A 21,637-nucleotide genomic window follows, 5' to 3' on the forward strand; every position below is an offset into this window, starting at 1 on the left:
TGTATGTAAATACACACGGTTTGAGAAATTGTTTATCCATGTAATGTATAATACATACTGTTCAATAAAACGAGTTAAAAAAAAAAAAGTTATCCCCTATCCACCAATAGGCAATAATTTTCAGATCAGTGGGGATATAACCACTAGGGCCCCCACGATTCTGAGCATGGTCCAACGACACGTCCCGAAGTGGGGGTGAGGCCTGTTACACATATGCACAACAACTTCATTCATTTCAATGGATCCATTGGAGATAGCCAAGCTCAAATGTTTGGCTATCGCCAATGGTATCACTGACGTGAAAGGAGCAGCCTGTGCACATGGGTAATCACCACTGCTCACACTTCAGGATGTGCCGTCACCCTGTTCTTGTGCTTCAGGATGTGCCGTCACCCCGTTCTTGTGATCGTGGAGGCCCCAGTGGTTGGACCCCAAATGATTTTAAAGTTATTCCCTATCCTGTGGATAAGGAACAACTTTAAATACCAACCCCTTTAAAAAATGCAAGTAGACAGACATTTCTTATGCTTGAATGGTTTACTCATAATGGTTGATCTGTGGAAAGGGGATAACTTTTTATCATGGCATATCTATGTTAAAGAGAATCTGTCACAATGAAAATGCAGTCCATTCTGCAGGCAGCCTGTTGTAGAGCTGGAGGAGCTGTGCAGATTAATGGATAGTTTTATGGGAAAAGATTCAGTATCATTTGCATTTTATTCATTTATACCTCTGCTCATTTTGAGCTGGAGTCCAGTGGGCGGTCCTATCAGTGATGTACAGCTACCCCTGTATGTGCAGTCATACACAGATGGGCGGTCCTTTCAGTGGTTGACAGCTACCCCTGTATGTGCAGTCATACACAGATGGGCGGTCCTATCAGTGATTGACAGCTACCCCTGTATGTGCAGTCATACACAGGTTAGCGGTCCTATCACTGATTGACAGCTACCCCTGTATGTGCAGTCATACACAGATGGGCGGTCCTATCAGTGATTGACAGCTACCCCTGTATGTGCAGTCATACACAGGTTAGCGGTCCTATCACTGATTGACAGCTACCCCTGTATGTACAGTCATACACAGATGGGCGGTCCTATCAGTGATTGACAGCTACCCCTGTATGTGCAGTCATACACAGGTTAGCGGTCCTATCACTGATTGACAGCTACCCCTGTATGTACAGTCATACACAGATGGGTGGTCCTATCAGTGATTGACAGCTACCCCTGTATGTGCAGTCATACACAGGTTGGCGGTCCTATCACTGATTGACAGCTACCCCTGTATGTACAGTCATACATAGATGGGCGGTCCTATCAGTGATTGACAGCTACCCCTGTATGTGCAGTCATACACAGATGGGCGGTCCTATCAGTGATTGACAGCTACCCCTGTATGTGCAGTCATACACAGGTGGGCGGTCCTATCAGTGATTGACAGCTACCCCTGTATGTACAGTCATACATAGATGGGCGGTCCTATCAGTGATTGACAGCTACCCCTGTATGTGCAGTCATACTCAGAAGGGCGGTCCTATCAGTGATTGACAGCTACCCCTGTATGTGCAGTCATACACAGATGGGCGGTCCTATCAGTGATTGACAGCTACCCCTGTATGTACAGTCATACACAGATGCGCGGTCCTATCAGTGATTGACAGCTACCCCTGTATGTACAGTCATACACAGATGCGCGGTCCTATCAGTGATTGACAGCTACCCCTGTATGTGCAGTCATACACAGATGGGCGGTCCTATCAGTGATTGACAGCTACCCCTGTATGTGCAGTCATACACAGATGGGCGGTCCTATCAGTGATGTACAGCTACCCCTGTATGTGCAGTCATACACAGATGGGCGGTCCTATCAGTGATTGACAGCTACCCCTGTACGTGCAGTCATACACAGATGGGCGGTCCTATCAGTGATTGACAGCTACCCCTGTATGTGCAGTCATACACAGATGGGCGGTCCTATCAGTGATGTACAGCTACCCCTGTATGTGCAGTCATACACAGATGGGCGGTCCTATCAGTGATCGACAGCTACCCCTGTATGTGCAGTCATACACAGATGGGCGGTCCTATCAGTGATGTACAGCTACCCCTGTACGTGCAGTCAAAAACAGAGAACTGTAAATCACTGATAGCCCACTGGACCTCTAAGCTCAGAATGTATTTTATTCATTTACATCCCTGCTCAAAGTTATACTGAATCATCAAAAAGCTATAGAAATCAATCTGCTCAGCTCCTTCGGCTCTATAACATATTGCACTCAGTTTGGTCAACATGTTCAAGCTGATAGATTTCCTTTAAAGGCTATGGACACTTTTGAGAGTATTTTTGTTACTCAAATTCATGTAATTTGGTTGAGAAGTTATTTTTGTTATAGGGTTTACTAATAAATTTTTTTTCTCCATTTGGCTGCTGCAGTTTCTATCACAGTATATACAGCAAGATGCAGAAAACGGTTTACTTGAAGATCAGTCGTTGAGCTCATCTGATGGCCATATCCAGCCCCTCTCTCCGCTTCTGAAGAAACTTCCAAGCTAATTTATGACCAAGGCAAAGTTTAGCTTTAATTTAGTCATAATTCAGCTTAGGCCCCCTGCACACGGGCGGAAATTCCGCGCCAGGATTTCCCGCAGAATTTCCGCCCATGCCCGCCTGCATAGGATTGCATTACAATACGCAATCCTATGCAGACGGCCGCGATTTGTCCGCGTGAAAACAATTCACAGCATGTTCTATTTCTGTGCGGGCCTCGCAGAAGCCCGCACAGAAATGTCTGTAAAGACCTGCCGGCTCTGCTCTGCGCCGGCTGGGCGGCAGCCGGCACATCACAGAGCTTCGGAGACGCCGAGAGCGGGTGAGACGCAGGACTTTGCAGAGGCACGGGACTGCATCCCACTGCGAGAATTCTCGCAGTGGGATCCGACCCGGCCGTCTGCAGGTGGCCTTAGACAATCATACAGGGGAGGAGCTGAAGACTCAGCCATAAGACAAGCTCACTGATGGATCTGCCAGTGAAAGATATTCTGCAGCTTGCTATATATTGTGATATATACGGAAGCTGCAGAAGACAAACAGTTTTTTTTTTAAATACTATTTTAAGAATTATTTTTCAGCCAAAAAAAAAAATGCATTTAAGTTAAAAAAAACAAAAAACTACCAGGAGAGGATGCATGTGATTTAGTAACTTAGTATCTTGAGTAACATAGTATATTGTTCAGTCAGCAAACAAGAAAGGTCATTACACAGTGCAACAGTGCCCACAAAATACTTGGGACTTACAAGTATATTCCTTTTCCTGCCAAATACATCTTTGTAATACTGTAGTACACACATCTTAATATTTCATCATGTGTTGGACAAGAGATATCATACTAATGATACTACTACTGTTATTCAAGTTACTATTAGTGACATACAAGGCCGTCCACAACCTGTCCCCTCATTACATCGCTGACCTAATCTCCCCACTCATAACCTCTGATCCTTGCAAAAGCTCCTCCCCTGCATCTCACATAATCATCTCTAGGACTTCCCCTGTGCTTCACCTATACCTGGAACTTGCTACCTCAACCCATCAGACTCAATCACTTGGGAAAGCTTCCAAAGGAACCCGAAAACCCACCTCTTCAGACAAGCCTACAACCAACAGTGACCCTGCTGCCAGCACAAGATGAGCAGCTTCTACCCCTCATCTCGTCTCCTCCCATTCCTCTGTATACTGTAAGCCCTTCCTCTCTATATCAGTTTACTAGTCATTTAGTGCAACTTTACAGTTCCTGTTTATATATGTAATGCGGTTATATATGTAGTAGTATATGTAGGTTATATATAGTGCAATGTAGTTAGACCCCTATTCTCCATTTTAACAGAAACCTGGATTTAACTGCGCTTTAAAAATAAATCTATCTGCACAATATGACCTGTGCTCTACCTTGATTTGATACTAGCACAGAACAGCTCCGTTTACTGTAAAGGAATATATCCCAATTAAAATGTACTTCTATATATTTTGGGAAACTGCGGCAGACTTAGTAGGAGTGAAAACAACCCTCCGCAGTCCAGTCAGATTTCTAGTACAAGTGCTGATATCCAGCTAGATACGACCAAAAAACACTTGAATGTTTTCTTACACTATCAGCAAGAAGAGTACAGATATGTACTGTGCCCATGTAAAAGATTACGTGTTAGAAAGACTACCTTTGGGTATATTTACACGGACGATTTTAATGCGAAATTTCTTTGCATTGCGAGATGCACAGAAATTGCATGCAAAAAGAACACATTTTTATAAATTGTTGTATTTAAACGGGTAATTTTTTTTCTCACGGTGATGTCGCGAGATAGAAAAACTGCAACATGGGCGATTTGCAAAATGCATCGCAATTGCATAAACAATTGCAGGTGTACAAGTACAATATTGGACCTAGTTTCTTGGAGCGATCTCATACTCGCCCGTGTAAATGCACCCTTACTAAGATTCAGAATATCCACACAGATCAGTGTCCAGCATGGCCAAACATTGAAAACAAAATTAGAAATAACGCAACTGCACAGTAGATAAAAACGATCAACACAAGCACAAACCTGATACAGTAACCTAATAAAACAAGACCTTTGCATTCATTTACTATTTTAACTAGATGTGTCATCATAACGGTTGACAATACTACGAGATAACGAGTTACAGAGGGGAAAGCTATAGAACACCTTCTCTGAAGCTCTAGATCAGTTCCATTGCTGGTCACATCACCACCCCGCTTACCTTGCCTTGAGCCACCAACTCTCTCTGTGCTGCGGAGGCAGACTTCACCAATGCACTTGTGGCGGCTGCAATTGACTTTGCCGCTTCCAGGATCTGCTCCTCAAAGTCAAGAGTCTCATCTGCCTGCTAAAATACAAAAGAGGGGATATTGAAAGAAGGATATGAAAAGGTCTACGGATGGGGAAAAGAAAAGGGACCATCCTGCGGTAGCTCTCTAGATCCCAGCGCAGCCCTGGAGCACACGCAGGACACTGTAGCGATATGTTTGATATATAGTTGAATGAATTAACAACCTAATATATCAAACATATCAGACAGAGGCTGCAGGAGAGGGTTCTTGGACCGATTCCACTGACAGAAGGGGACATGGATAGGATGTGGCTCTCCGGCAGGAAAATCCTCTAATTCTGGGTTAATTTTCCAACAGAGATCGATGTGGTTAATCCACACATTTGTTAGTACGACTGAGCCCTACTTTGTGTGGACAGACAGCTGCAAAGGGCTCAGGCATTCAGTGCTTGACAAGTGTCATAGAACAATTACACTCTGGGTCTGGAGTATGAGAAGAAAGGTCACAAAAAAGGTACAGATGAAATGGCAGAGGTTAGATGGGTGTGGGCAAGCTGAGGAACTTCCTAAACTAACACTTACTCTTGGCTTGGCTCGTGGTTTGAGCTGTTCCAGTTTTTTAGCTGCCGCCTCTATGGAAGCTGCAGCCCCAAGCAGCTCTGTCTCTGCAATCACTGTAGGGTCTTCAGGATCGACCCATTCTGTACCTGGAATCACAAGAAGATGGGGAAGGTGATGGGGAACACTATTCTATATAATGTAACATGGGAAAAGGGTGAGACATACATTATGCAATGCTGGTCCATAAGGGGGGCAGATGGCTTAGTTTGGCTAATACTAGTCCTATCCTGAGAACACAGTAAAGTAAAATACACAGAACTGGTAATGATTTCCTTTCTTTTTTTAGCTCTCCCTCCAAACAAGGGCCCTATAAGGGGCTTCTGCAAACTGTTATTGATCTGAATGGCCCTTTTGCTTAGGCCATCTACACATCGCACAAGAGAAAAGAACCTATTGATTTCAGGGAGTTCATGTACACCTGCAAATTTTCTCTTGAACAGATTGTGTGAGATCAAAATATCACAGTATGTCCTATTTTTGGGTGATTCGGCAGTGAAAAATTGCTCATTATTTCCTATGGGAGCGTGAAAAAAAAGAAATCACACCACACTCACATGTGAATGCAATGTGCTTTTCCCCCCCATTTCAATTGCTGGAAAAACATGCAATTTTTTTTCCACACGTGTGAAAAATACATGTACAGCGATGTAAATCGTGCGTTAACATGGAAACGCATAGCAGAAGCCTGAAAAATCACAGGTTAAATGACTGATATAGGTCAGGTTTTTTCTGACCTCCATTGCACTCGCCCGTGTAAATATAGCCTTATAGTAACAGCGGCCGTCCGGGCACCATTTGGGTCTGGCACTTCCAATTTTTATATTGTTCAGCTACTAGGACAGAATCAAAGAACTGAAAAATGTAGCACTACTATGAACCCAGTCTTAAAATATTGTGCCAGCTTCTAGAAAGCAGGTTTAAAGGGGTTGCCTGACTAGTGTAAGCTAAAATAAGTCCTACTTATCCCACCGATCCCCTGCTACTAATCTTCAGGGGTCCCCTGCTGGTCTCTACTTCCTGCTCCCTCTTGACCAGGATGTGACCACTGCAGCCCATTACTAGTGGCAGTGATGATCCAGTACAACCAGTGACTGCCTGCAGTGGTCACAAGTCCATGTCGAGAGGATCAAGAAGCATTGGAGTGGGAGTGGTGGGAACTGTAGGAGGATGTATTTTATTACTTGACACAATTTTGAAAAAAAAAAAATTGTCCAGCTGACGTCTTAAAACTATAAAAGGGTCTTGAAAGGCAAAGCTGCGCTTTAAGCAATTTTAGGGGAAACTAGATTTAACTACCATGGCTTTAAGCTTGCCATACACGTAAGTGTTAGCTGAGCCTGCGGTTTTCAGCAGGATCAGTCAACAACCTTGCAGGTTTGGGAGCGAATGATGTGTATCAGGGAAATTGGATTTCAAGCAGTGTCTAGAAGTAGATCCATCCCCCCTCTCCATTTTTTTCTTTAATTCTTTAGTTATGAATTTTCCATTTTTCCAAAATAAGTTCTATCACTGTTAAGTAATGCAAAGAAATTGTCAACCTACTACCCAAACAGTGGTAGAATATTCCCCAACTGGATTAAGACAAAGTGCTAAACCTTAAAGCATGTGCAATAAACCCCTGGAGGTGGGCCCATTCAGGTACTATCTATGGTATTGCAAGTGTGAACTGCAATTATGCTTGATCCCGAATTTTGCAACCCCTGTGAAGAGGGAAGACCCTCATTAAAGGTCAATCCCCGACCAATTCCTCCCCACACTTCTACCCAATCCCCACCCACCCCATGCACCCTCTATATTCCTCTATTCTCGTGATGGAGAACCTTCTAATTTTCAACAGCTGACTGTGGTGTAACATTAGAACAGAGTAAGATGGTAAAACAAACCATAGGAAAGGAGAAATACCACCCATCCATTTATGTGTACATTTCCAGCAGGATAAGAGTGGGACGCGCATATTCCTTAGAGAAGATCCCACAGAACTGTTATTTTATGGAGAAGGCAAACATTTACTAAAACGGAAAGGCCACTTAACATGCATAAGGGTGAACACCCACTTGCTGTTTTCTTGCGCGTTTTTTTCACGCAATATCGCTGCGTTTTTTTTTCCAATGTGATTGTCAATGGGACTTTCTAATGTTAAAAACACATCGCAGGTTGGTGCTTTGCAATTTTTGTGTGATGTGTTTTTAACATTAGAAAGTCCAATTAACAATCATGTTAAAAAAACGCAGCGATATCACGTGAAAAAACCGCACAAGAAAACCGCAAGTGTGCAGGAGCCCTAAGACTGATTTATAAAGCGTCCCCTACTGTAGAGAGTTTTCCAACATGACTTGCCCCTTACACTGTGTACATGTATTTGTGCAGAAAGGTTCTACCTTTCATAGTTTCCGTCGTCTGGATTAGTTCCGTCACAGCTGACGCAATACGTTTTGAGAAGGCCGTGAGCTGATGCTTCCCTTCTGGAGTGGGTTTCTGCAGAATCTAAAGGCAGAAGAGCAGTGCTACATGATATACTGCATTACCCTTTATTGTAGACCCACTTTATAAAGTACTTACAGATAGGACATGTTCCAGCATCTCCAGGTATCCTACTGTACATTCTGTGCCATATTTCAGCGCTCGCTCCCTTGTTTCCTCACTTATGTCTGGATGATAAACTGCTTGCTGCAAAAACAACCTTTATTTGTAACTCAGACAATAATTTATTTCCAATCCAATTTTTTTCTGCCACCCGCATACTCATTATCTGCCGATAAACAACAGGCGCCATCTGCTGGCTAAAACCAGTACTACAATAATTAATGCGTCAGACAGGTTCAGACAGAGTTGTCGAGCAAATACAGTTACAAAACCCTGTCGGATGTCTTCCAGCATCGGAGCTGTAAAGGCGGAATCATAAAGTCAGAAGACGGCCGACATTGGATCAAAAAAGGTTAATTTTTACTTATTTACGTATGTCCAAATGTACGCAACTCACCTTGCAGGCTGTCAGCATTTCAGAGACCGCTTTACGGCTTAAGTTGGCAGTAGCAATGACATCTTCCTGTCTGCAAGAATTTCCAGACGCTACTGCTTTGGCCGTCGCTGCAGTAATTCCTTTGGTCATGCGGATCGATTCTTCTGGTGTTGTGGTTTTTTCAGGTATATCTTTTGATTGGAAAACCTGGGAAGAATTATTTGCATCAGTAACTTCTTAAAAAAAAAAAAGGTATTTTCCCTATTCCAAGTGGAGTTCACTGGATTAACATTGTCCGTCCATGAAAACCATAAATCGCGAACAAACGGAGGCCAACCCAATGTGCCAACCAACAGGTTAATAAAACAGAACAAATAACTGGTGGACAGTCTCAACAAAATTTAACAAAAAAGACTTAAAGGGGTTTTCCAGGGAGAATACAGTTGATGACCTATCCTGTATTGGAAAATCAAAGTTGGAACGTGGGTAAAAGAAAACTGTCTGTCCTCGGTTTTGAAAAGCATTTTGTTTGTCTGTAAACTCATTTATTCATTGCGAGTAACCGATGACTCATCTAGGGACACTGGCGTCACGATTATACCCCAGGACTGAATTGCAGTTATCAAGCCTGCTATAATCTTATCTCCCTTGCTAATGGCTGAGCCAGGTTGAGCTTCAGCCTTTGAGGAGAGGAGCCAGTAGAGTCACCGTGAACCGCTGCCATCTTATACCCTGCTGTCTCCTTGGCTGGAGGCCTGGTTCTCGGTTGCTGCACATTGAAAGTCAAGTCTGGCACTTGGAGTCTACCTTCCACCAGCTTTGCAATCTACTACCTATCGTTAGGCATTTGGCTTCTGTAGAAACAGGGAAGTGGGGACACTGCTAGTTACTACATGCAACAGAGGGGGAGGAATTCATATACTGCCTTGCAACTGACTGGAACAGGGATATGCATGGCAGCATGGGAAGCATGGAAGAAAGAGTCCCAAGCTACTACAGCAGGCCCCTTTATGACCAAGCTTTTTTTTTTTTTCTTTCTATTTTGTTTTTTCCTCCCCCCTTTAAAAAAATCGTAACGCCTTTATTTATGTATTGATTTAACTGCATAAAGGCTTGTTTTTTGCAGGACGAGTTGTATTTTTCAATGGTACTATTTAATGTACCATATAATGTACCGAAAAACAGTTTAAAAATTGTAAGTGGAGAGAAATGGGAAAAAACGACATTCCGCCATCTTTTGGTGTGTCTTGTTTCTATGGCGCACAAACGGCAACAAAAATTACATGATAACTTTATTCTATGGGTCAGCGGCATTTAAAGAGTTAACAGCCCCGATCGGCCACGTGGCTGTAGCCTGTGGGTGTCAGCTGTAAGAAAAAGCTGACAGCCACGATGTATGGAGGGAGGTCGCAGTGCGACCTCCATACACGTCCTGCAGCTGCAGGATGTAAAAACACTATAGGGTGGTCAAAAAGGGGTTAAGGAACCTAATTTGTATAGCCTGGAGAAAGGTAGGGAACGGGGTACGTGAAACCTTTAAATAGGTAGTTGTAAGGTTCAGGTGGGGCGTGTTTTTATTCGGAAACTAAACACTAGAACAAGGGGGCTCAGCCTGAGATTAGTTGGGGGAAGATCAGAAGCAACATCAGGAAATGCTTGTGACAAAATCTTAATAGTTGGAAACAATAAGTGAATTTAACCTCTTACTCACGGGCCCATCTTATGCCCTAGTAACCAACTCATTTTTCAGTTATTTTTCACTCTTGCACTTCAAGAGCCATAATTACTTCTGTTCGCACTTTACATGCCTCAGTCAATGAAGGGTTTCAATAAAGGGTTAAACAGTGGGGATAGGAGGTTTCTTTGGTACCCATTGTTAGATCAAGAGATGGGCCGTCATTAGATAAAAAGGGATTCTTATTTGCTCTTACAAGGAATAATGGGTAATTTTCGAGCATGTCAAAAAAGCACAAGTGCAGCGATGTGATGAATGTTTCCTCACAAAACACATCGCACTTGCATAAAAAATTGCCGATTTGCAAGTGCGATACTGGTCTGAGGTATTGCACTCATGTAAATGCACCCTCATATGGCTCGATAATAAACCTTATACTCCTCACAGTTAGCTCTTGCTTGATGTGCTCAATCGTGGCTTCCAAAGCCCTTGTACCACGTGTAGCTTCATCTTCCACAGCTTTCACAGTCTTCAGCAGCGAAGTAACATTAGTCACCATAACCTGGAAAATGCACAAAGTGAAAGTAGCCTTGTTAAATAACTTGTCTGGGTCATGAAAATTCAAGCCTCATATTAGCCAGACTTACTAACAGGACCTTATTAGGAAGCTTCAGAGTGACTTGTTACCTAGATAGTCTAGTCCTCGAGCTAAAGTTGCATTTACAGCGAACGATTCGTTCAGAAAATGGTTTGAACGTGCGAAACTGAACGATGAATGAGAATCGTAAGGTTCTTGCTAGTCATTCCTTTGCGGCCAGCGTAATAAAAATCGGTGCCGGCTCGTGCACTTGTCGGACAGTTTAAGCACTGATCATTGAGTGTTTCACATAGGAACGTGAAACACTGCATGACAAGTGACAGAGAACAGGCGGCCCGAGCCAGTGATGGCGTCACCAGCTTGTTTGCTTGGGCCAACGAGAATTGTCTTGTGTTAAAGGGACATTAGCCATTACCTTAGCTGCACTCTTTAACTGATACATGGATGGATCATCCGCTGCTTTACCAGCTGCACCCTTTGTGGCTCCAATTAGATCCCCTAGAGCCTTTGCAACATCCTTGATGGCATTGATTAGCACCACCTAAGATGGAAGCAGAAGTCATTTCAAATAGCAGAAAACATACAAGAATGCATATTGCAGCGTGTAATTCATGCAAACAATAAAGCAGCAATACATCACAGTGCAAAAAGCCTAACATATATGCAACACCCTTTACATCAAGATGAAGCTTTCATCGTGAGACATGATGGCACAACATGAACCATTTGGGAAAGACTTTTTGCAGCTATGTGAAACGATAAAAACTCTGAACAGCTCCATAAAGTTTCTGCTCAGACTGAAAGTTCATCTTCGATAGGAGAAAATGACAAAGCACTGAAAGATTAGTTTTTGAAAGGCATAAAGCATACACTTGTGCCTATGCATACATAACATCACAGCTAGGTTACGTAGCCACAGTGGCCGCAATGTGAATAGAGGATTTCTATTGGCCTTACAACTAGAAAAGCAATGTAATAAGGCCGCCTGCACACGGGCGGAAATCCCGCGGCGGGATTTCCGCCGCTCAAAGCCTGCATAGGAGTGCATTACAATATGCACTCCTATGCAGACGGCCGCGGTTTGGCAGCGCGAAATGTCGCGCGGCAAACAAACCGCGGCATGTCCTATTTTTGTGCGGCGCTCGCAGAGCCTCGCACAGATACGTCACTCACCCGGCTGCCGGCTCCGGTCTGCGCATGCGCCGGCTGCCCGGCAGCCGGCACATGAAAGAGCCGAGGCCGCCGGGCGCGGGTGAGTACGCGCTCGTCTCTGCAGGAGCTGGGGTCGGGTCCCGCGGCGAGAATTCTCGCCGCCGGATCCGACCCGCTCGTCTGCAGGCGGCCTTAACAGCAATTTAGTATGTTAGCGACTACAGTAGAGTATACCTTAGAGCAGGACTGATATTTACTGCAAATTAGGCACTGAAAATTGAGGTTTTTTTTTTTTTTTTTTTTTTTAAATCTCAATATGCATAGCTATTTAAATAGAGAAGCTATAGCAGGCAAAGGGTGTAACTCGGAAAGCCTGGACATTATGGGCCAAAATTACCACAGCTGATTGTATAAGGTTTAAAGGAGCAATTTCACACACAGCATTTTTTTAAAAAAAACAGCACTACAGGGTTTTTGAAAGGAAGTGGGAATAAAAAAGGATGGACTTAAGCCCGTTTCAGAAGAGATTACTGTTGGGCACTTAGGTGTCCAACAGCCATCCCAGCAGTGATCGCTTCTGTGCTTTTACACACGCTCAGTGACTGGAGGCGGAGCAGGTTGGGGATCGTTCTGACTCGCCCGCCTCCATCCACAGAAAACAGGCCATCATTTATAGATGGATATTGCCGTGTTTACACAGAACAGCGGCAGACCAACAATGACTTTTAGGTGTGCATGAAAGATCCGATCAGTGCTTTATCGGCAACTGGTCTTTCACTGCAGGTTTCCACAAAACACAATTATTGTGCAAACTGCTCGATCTAATGAGCGATTTGTACAATAATTGTAGCATGTAAAAGGGGCTTTATACTTCTCTTTCCTGCTGGAACCACTTCTGCTTTTGGATCAAAAACTACCATAAAACTGCTGTGGTTTTTAAAAAAAAAAAAAAAGAAATCAGCTTCAAAAAGTTTTAAAAATGAGCATAAAAGACTAGGGAATGTAATAAAATAAAACAGTTACTCACTTGTTAACCCCCTCTCCGCAACTGGCAATGTTCTAGTGATCCCCGCCGGTCTTTATTTTGCCACAGTGATGACATGCCATATATCTACTTGACTACTGCAGTGGAAAATCCACACTATGAACCATGTCACAATCTGCAGCAATTGTACAGTTTTTGATGCAGATTTTTTGCACAATTTCTGTGGTGTTTGAATGTACTCTTAGGCTGGGTTCACACAGAGCGGATTTGCCGTGGAATGTCGCTGCGGCAAATCCGCCTGTGGCCGCTAATCCCAAGATTAGCCAGCCATGTGGACGAGATTTGTCAAAAATCTCGTCCACATAGGGTGGACAATCTGTCACTGCGGTGAGGATTCCTGGGACGCAGCATATCAATTCTTTTTTCTTTTCGTTGCGGCCTTGCCCCTCTATGGGAGAGCCAGCCGCAATGGAAAAGCATGTGGCGAAGCCGGCTCCAAAACCTGCAGCTTAGTGCTGCGGGTTTTGCAGCTGTGCTTATCCCGCTGAAATCTCGTGTTTTTTTGCTGCGGCAAAACCGCGAGGTTCCGCAGTCAAACAGTCCCGTGGGTACCCAGCATTAGGGTACGTCTACTTAAACACTCCAGATTTTCTGCAGAGGAATGGTGTGTGGAAAATCTGCAATGCTCTACCTTACCAGCAGTGTGGATGACAGTTCAAGAAATCTCAATCACATGATGCAGAAAAAAATAGTCAGCAGCATACATTGACCTGCATAATGGATTTTAAACCCACAGCTAGTCAATTTTTGTTGGGGATTTTCAGTGTGAATTTTGCCCTTTGCGAAGAGAGCAGATCATGTTTGCAAGGTACATCTAGTGTGTACGCCAGGAGAGCTCCCAATGTACACGCTAAATGTGTCTATAGGGTTACATTAGCCCAACAGTGGCCAAAAAGAATTTGTCGCCTCTTGACCTTTGTCTGGACAGTATATAATAGTTTAAAAATGTATGACAGTATAATAGACTATGCGATTCCATAAGTTATACAGTTTAAAAAAATGTATACCTTGAATGCATGCTTTGCTTTTAAAATTGGATCCATTGGTGACATGTCATGATAGGGCATCAATTTAATGTATACATTACATGGAGGCCATAAATGTGATTTATATAGAGCCTTAACAAGTAGATCATGTAATATGTTAATAACCGTCTCCTACTCACAATTCCAGTACCATGCATACAGAAAGAACACACATTTATACACAGGCACACACACACTAACCTTTTAAATTAGATCTGTCATCTAGTGTCCACTGTTGGCAGGTCGCAGGACAGCAGCATACACAGCAATGAATGCAGCTGATAACTGGCTGCACACATCAAGCAGAGGAGGGGAACGCAGCAGTCAGAACAACTTTCTGGTCCTGCCTACTGGTCCTTATTTCCTGGTGAAATCATTCACCCTCTTCATCACTTACATCCCTTAGACAATCTGGAATTTGATCCAAAATGACTGCCAGTCCTGCAATTTGATGCTCATGTTACAACCAAGTGTTCAAAAACGGAAGTGAGCGTACTCTCCACAGGTTCACTGTAGTTTGCGACCTTAGTTCACAAAGAAATGCTCTACAACCCTACAAATGCATTAGTATGTACTAGTACTAAGCAAATGCCATTGGGAAAATGTAACAAAATTAGATCAGGAATCTCCCAACAGCAAGAGCTCCTAGAACGGAATGGATGGTATGTTTGGAATCAGTGGCACAAAAATACCCAGAAAAAGTTCTAAAATGCCAGGCACCATGAATTTGTTTTTTTCCTTTTCCCCCGTGTAATTGTTCAGTGTAAACGCAGCAAACGATCAAATGACTAACGATAAATCGTTTGCATTTTGTTCATTTTATATAGGCATAAAAATCATCAATGGCGCGTTCACTAATTGTTCGGTTTAAATATCGATCGTTTAGTAATCACTTATACAGTGAATGTGAACGGCTGAACGGTTTCTCGTTTGAATGAGCCAACAATGTATCTGTATAAATAGGCTTTCTGAGCAAACGAGCGACCTCCGACATCGGTCGCTTGTTCAAACCATCAATTGTTTGGTGTAAATGGACCACAAGTAAGCTACTGCACCCTCTATTCTTTTTAACTCATTGTGTGCCATGCTGGGCCTCCCTGACAGCGTGGGCCATGTAGCAACCACCACTGCTACTAATAAAGCGGTAGTTATGCCTCTGGTGTGTGAGCAGGTTTATATATAAGAAACATTTTATTCAAGAACATTTAGCTTCCATAACATACAATATTTTCATATCTACTTCCCAAAGTTTAAAACATTTAGTCTTAGAAGTTATGATAGTGCCACTCTGCAATGAAATCCTCATGCGTTTCATGCAGATTTCATTGTTCATTTCGGTTTGGTTTGAACTGTGGATTTTACTCATTGCATGAAATCTGCAGCATTTTCGCAGCAAACATGGCGTGCCTAGAACTTGCTGCGGCTATTTAACTTCCGGAATCAAAAGGTTTTCTTAACCCCTTAGAGACTAGGGTGTTTTGGTCCTAAAGGACCAAAACACTTTTTAGGGATGTTACCTATGTGGCGGTTTCACTTCCCCATTCTTTGTTTCTTTAGCTACCAAAATTATTTTTGCTGCATTTTTTTTCAGTAACATATAGAACTATTTTTAATATCTCTTTTCACTGCCTTTTTCCCGTTTTATTAGGGGTAAAAAGCATTTCAAAAATATATATATTTTTTCAAATATAAAGTTCAACCTTATTTTGGTTCGGTCGTTTTGATATATAAATTTGTATTGTTTCGGATTATAGGTTGGCAGCAGCTGTGGGTCATTTTCTTTCCCGCTGCTCTCCAGAACCCCGGCGTGGTTCCCGCAGTCCTCGGCCGCCCACACAGGATCGCTTCCTAGTTATGGGATTCAGCCAATTCATACATCCTGCTTCCACAAAGCGATGGCTGTGATTGGTTCTTCGAGTGCTGCTCAGCCAGTCAATGCAACTCTCTAAAAAGCAATCACAGCCATCGCTTTGTGGAGGCACGATTTTGAATTGACTGAGCTTCGGCTTATTAGATATATAGAAGCCGTAATTTTACTATTGGCTGGGTTTAAAGCCCAGGATTAAGCACCGTAAATTTACAGTGCTTGGTCCTTAAGGAGTCAAAACCCCATTCAATAAAATTGTACTGTACTTCGTTCCAAAATTTCTGTAAAGATTCCGTAACTGAAATAACAAAACAAATACTCAATGTTTAAACTCCCTCTGAAATCTGTGTTGGCTATCTATTGATTAAATATAGGTCACAATCAAACAAAAGTGTAAAAGGAGAAATAACAGAAAAGCAAAAAAAAAAGGGTCAGTGCATTTCCAGCACATTTATTACGTAACTGATTGTAAGCTTGGAGGTTACAACATCATATCCATTTGTAAGACTATGAATGGAAAGTAAGCCAGACAGACTACGGTATTAGTGCAATGGTTCTTTCAATAGATTTTGATGAAATAGAAGCAGCAGTACTAGGAATTAATTCAAGTGTCTAAAATATTCAACTTCCAGGAGGTCATGTAAGAAACTATCAATTTAACTCTAAAAAATAATCTAATTCACCTGCAAGTTCTGCACTTGGCCACTGACTCACTCCTTTTTATCTGCTCTCTTCTGTTTCTTCTTCCAATTATCACCATTTCAGGAACGTTTCTTATAGTCGCCTTACAATCTAAAATGCTCTTTTCGTTTTCTTTCAACATGCAGGATGTGATTATACTCCACCCTTTACCAAAAGGATTGCCAGGCCTGCTTGCACCATGAATTGAATACATATTATCAAAAGGATAAACCTATATAAAGAGATAGAACTCATGCTCAGCTAATTAACAGTCAAAATCTGCTTTTAAGGCCAGTTTCACACAAGTGTATTATGGGACCATTTATACAATCCATAATATGGATGAGTATTCCAGGTCAGTAGGCCCACAGTTGGTCTGAACTCCAAAGATAAGAGAATCTATGATGCTAAGAGTTTGGGTAAGTAGAGCTGTGGTTAGGCTGGGGCACTTATCGGTATTGCGGACAAATAATGGTCCTGTAATACACTCGTGTGGAACTTGCCTTCAATAAGTTTTTAAATACCTGCAGTAATAATGCCCACTTCTAACAGTGCCTACTGTCCAAGAGCAGGATGACACAAGCAGTCAGATGTGTTCACTGTCCTTTATGTTAGTTTGCATTGAAGAATAATAATAATAAATCCATGGCTCCACTAATGAAATCAAAGTCCCAAAAAGATCTAGTGGAGGAGTAAAGACTTGGCCATCCATCTATAAAGGGAATGCGAATTTTGTGTTGCTTACACAATGTAAAAGTATTTTGTGCCAAGGCAGGCAGGACTATTGCTCGCAGCACTCCTAATATTCTCCTCTGCAGCATGTGTATTGGAATACTAGCACTAGTATACTTTGTATTTAGATCAAACAATGCTTGTTCACCTTGTTCATATAGGTTCCGTTATGCTTTAAATATTTAATGCAAAACCAATGAAACATAAAAACACCCTGAAACTCATTTAGTCTCTGATTTCTAGCATTCTTTGAGGATCGATTTACTTTTTACAACAGTTTTGACTAACGTATAAAAGAGAACAATTTTCTCAAATTTAAAGGGAACCTTACTAAGGCAACACAACGTAATTTGGTCACTTATGGGGCAAGGTGTAGCAATTTTGCGGAACTAAATGAGGGCAGCCTAAAGTGTGATTGATTCCCTTTAAGGACATTAACAACTGACAAGGCATAATATTACATTAAAGGGACACTTTGGTGATTTTCCCCCCCCATTCACTATGCAACTACTACCCTAATATATATAAGCCGGCTAGTATAACCGTGTTAAGTTATTCTTTTGTTTTTTTTAAATTAATATGGGTCATATGATCTCATTCTGACCAGCTCAGATTTACTTGACTTTATGTTCTTTTAAGTCGTTGGTTTTTCAGTCAGCATAATTTCTTTATAAGGGGAAGTGGGGGTCACAGACTCCTTTCACAGTTACTTATGGTGATCAGAGACTCCTGTCACACAGTTATAATGAAGGAGATCACATCTCATTCTCCTGACTGTACAATTATGATCTGAAGTTCATTTAGGTGAAAAAAAAAATACAGAGGGTAACAGCAGTTTCCTCCCAGTAGGCAGAGATGGTACAAACTGTAGCTGCTCATGTGATGCTGTGTTAGAGCATAAAGTGAGCAGGGAGAAATCTCGGCATCAAGATGTTGTTTGTTAAGTATCAGACAGGAGGCTGCACTGCAAGGAAGTGGCTACGATATACATAGTAAACATCCACAATGTGACAGCCAATCAGGTATGGAGTGCAAGGACAGAAAAATGCTTTTTCAATGGAGTGACCCTTTACATAAATGTATGCAAGTGCGTTAAGTTCTGAGTCTAACCTTCATTTGCACATTATGTTACTATTCTTACATAGGCCCAGTAATGGGTAGAAAAAAAAGGGGTGTTTTAATCTTACACATCAAATGTAGCAAGAAAGAAAATCCTGACATTCACTAATGCAATTTAACACACCACCACCTTGTCAACAAAGGTTCTCAGTCACCTTCATCATAAAGGTATGTGAAAACTGCCTGGGATTCTTTGGGACGCTGTTTAGAAATGCTTAAGACATCTATCAGTCATTCTGTGTGGCTTCTTAAGAGTTCTACTTTTTTCCAACTGTACAGATAAGATAAGACGACTGTGCTTTCCTAAACATAGAAAAAAGAAGGCATACTGGTGTATTTTAGTCCAGCAGATGGAAAAGAATACTAAACATCTGTTGGGCCTATAGTAGTCTAAGAACCCGTTGGGCACGTGAGAGCATTCCTAGGTGAATACACTAAATAGGCACACACATCGAACACCACAAGCACTTTTGACTTTAAAAAAAACCTACGTGGCTGAAATGTTGTGCATTTTTAATATGAAAATAAATATACATTGATTCCTTATTAGGATCTTCAATGCCTTGAACTGCTTTAGTGTGACGACGTGTCTGTGGTTTAGTGGAAGGCCGGACTAAGTGAAGCATGGGACTTTTACATCATTTGAATGGATGGTTGTTGTACAATTTTTCTTTCTTGCTGGAATTTGGCTTTAACACCTTTATTGGCTATATTATGTTTATTGCAGTTGTCAGACCCAACTTTTATACACTTCTGCACATAACTGATCAGGATACACATAAAGCCATCAGCTGAATGCTTATTCAGCAAACAACTCTTTCCTCAACTCCCCACAAACAGGCATGCTTCAATAAGCAGAATCCACAGGTTTATTTCAGTAGGGAGAAAGTCATAATCTACCGAGAAAATAATATAAATCAGGCCTGTTAATATCCAACATGCTCGATCATTCAATAAATTGCTCCTGTATCAGATGTCAGTGGGCAGTTGGGTGTCCTCATACAAATATTGTGCAGCATTCATTTGGCTGACATTCATCTAATGACTGCTTGGTAATGGAATAAAAGTGGATCTATAAATGTAGACACTTCCTATCAATCACTGGATGATGGTTGAAAGGTCTTCAAAATTTCAAAATACTTACAGACATGCCAAAAGTCATGAGACAGCAGTATGTAACTGCATGATGAAGTGGTGTTAGGTGACGGCTTGGGAATGCCCATACCTGTATAAGTTGCGAGGTGTTACCTTGCAAGTGAGGTTAAATATTGGCGAGCGTGTTCATTGCAATGCGATGTGAATTACCAGAGTTGGAACGAGGCATGGCAGTGGGTGCCAGATGGATGGGACATTCTATTTCTAAAGTTGTGTGAGCATTTAACATTCCTCAATCCACCTTGGCGGCATCTGGCTAGAATTGTGCATGTGAACAGATCAGCGGTTCCAGAAGAAAATACCCCGCAGGTCAGTGCTGTGTTCTTTAGCTTCCATTGTATTTGGGAGCAGAAGACCCACCAGAGTGCCTCTTAACACCCCGACACTGACACAGAGCCTCACCTAGGCTTCTGAGGTTGCCAACTGGGCCCTAGAGAACTAACAACTATCAATTAACGATGTGTCACAGTACCAATTGTTTCAGGCTAATGGTAGTGTTTATGTGTGGCGCAGACCCCATGAAACTATGCTTCCCAGTTGTTAACAAGGCACTGTGCAGGCCGGTGGTGGTTCCAATATTAGTGTGGGGCGTATTCTCATGGCATGAGTTGGATCGACTCGTCTCCCTAAACATGTTTACTGGTTGGTGACTATTTGCACCCCTTCATGAACTTATAAAATATCCCATCATTGTGAGGGTACATGAAGGATAATGCACCAGACCAAGTTGTCGAAATAGATGTGAGGAGCATTCTGGAGAGTTCTTACAAATGGTATGACCTGCACGTTTGCCTGACATAGGCTCAATCAACCATTTATAGTATGTGTTGGAGAGGTCTTTTCGCACCCGAGCTCCTGGCACCTACAAATACCACGGAGCTGTGGGTGGCTATCCAGACGACATGGCTCAACTTGCTTCCAGATGGCTTTCTCCGCTTGTGGAATTGATATGATGTTGATTTGCTGCACTTTGTTGGGCTAGAGGGCTACACAATATTCAATCATGTCCCATGACTTGGCATGTCAGTGTATAGTAGATTTTGGCTTGCCACAGGGATCGTCACCTTCTCATTGTTCCAAATACCTCACTTGCTGACTTTCTGTATTCAACAAATGCTTAAACATATTAGCTGTTGCGCCAATGCACAATTGTTAATCTTCCTTGCTTCTTTATATTGAGGTGCAACTTTTTGTGAAGAATGTATTTTAAGGTGTTTTAATGAAGCCGGGTCATAGGGAATCATGGACGTCTGCACTGGAATTAAAGCATGCGGATTTGATTTGCAAAACACAGCATGCTCCATTTCAGTGTGGATCCCGCATTGAAGTCAATGGAAGCCGTCCAATCCGCGGCCCATCCGCAATTCAATTGCGGACAAACCGCGGACTCTGGGAAAAAGCAGGAGTTTAAAAAGAACAAACACACAAACAAAAAAACTCCACTGTGTATGTGCGGCAGCACGACGGCCGGCACTTCCGCACACATTCGCAGTGAAGAAAAGAGAAGACTCAGATGGGTAAGTAGAATCCCACAGTGTCCTCAGCTGCAGGCAGGGTCGAATTCCACTGCGGGCTCCTGTATGCGCAATCCAATTCGCCTGTGGACATGAGGCCTAACAGAATTATGGGTAAATAAATAGAGAAATGCTATACAAAAAGTTAGTTAAAAGTTTTAGACCATAGGAGATCTGGTCGGTGTTAAGCTGTTGGTTTTTTGATGCAACAAAGAAGCAACTACCAATAAGAAAAGTCGCTACTTTGTACATCTTCATTACAGTGTGCTGCAAAATTCAGGAAGCATAAGCTGCAATGAAACAGAAAATAGTACTGCTGCTTTATTTAGTAGTCTAAGTGAAGTTAGCAAAACAGCAAACAGGTAGGAAGTTATAAAGGACTTTACCAGTGGAAAACATGGATAAGACACAATTTATCCCTGCAGAGCTGTGGAGGTCCTTCAGGAACCTTAAAAACTTGAGTGCTCTGAATAGCAAAATAAGGGGAAGGGAAGGGGTATACAGAACACACGGGCCAAGCATGTTACATGACTATACCCGACAGTGCTCCGTGTTCATTTGGAATATCTTTTCCTGGCCAGGACGTCTTATTTGAAGATAGATATAGAGCTGGAGGGCGCATAAAGGAAAGCAGGAGTAAGAGAC

General features: G+C 42.3%; 1 protein-coding gene across 3 annotated transcripts in view; it reads right to left on the minus strand.

Moving 5' to 3' along the window:
- Window positions 1-21,637, minus strand: part of TLN2 (talin 2) — a 207,339-nt gene that overhangs the window by 11,934 nt on the left and 173,768 nt on the right. For 2 of the 3 annotated variants that reach the window (XM_066592321.1, XM_066592320.1), the window contains exons 48-55: window positions 21,530-21,601; window positions 11,118-11,243; window positions 10,550-10,666; window positions 8,451-8,636; window positions 8,030-8,137; window positions 7,849-7,954; window positions 5,432-5,556; window positions 4,781-4,906 (exon numbers count right to left, since the gene is read on the minus strand). In XM_066592321.1, the coding sequence (XP_066448418.1) occupies window positions 4,781-4,906; window positions 5,432-5,556; window positions 7,849-7,954; window positions 8,030-8,137; window positions 8,451-8,636; window positions 10,550-10,666; window positions 11,118-11,243; window positions 21,530-21,601 (966 nt within the window). The remainder of the gene's footprint in view (window positions 1-4,780; window positions 4,907-5,431; window positions 5,557-7,848; window positions 7,955-8,029; window positions 8,138-8,450; window positions 8,637-10,549; window positions 10,667-11,117; window positions 11,244-21,529; window positions 21,602-21,637) is intronic. The other variant, XM_066592322.1, reaches the window with a different exon arrangement.

Source organism: Eleutherodactylus coqui, chromosome 2, assembly GCF_035609145.1.
Source record: "Eleutherodactylus coqui strain aEleCoq1 chromosome 2, aEleCoq1.hap1, whole genome shotgun sequence".
NCBI classification, from domain to species: Eukaryota; Metazoa; Chordata; class Amphibia; order Anura; family Eleutherodactylidae; genus Eleutherodactylus; species Eleutherodactylus coqui.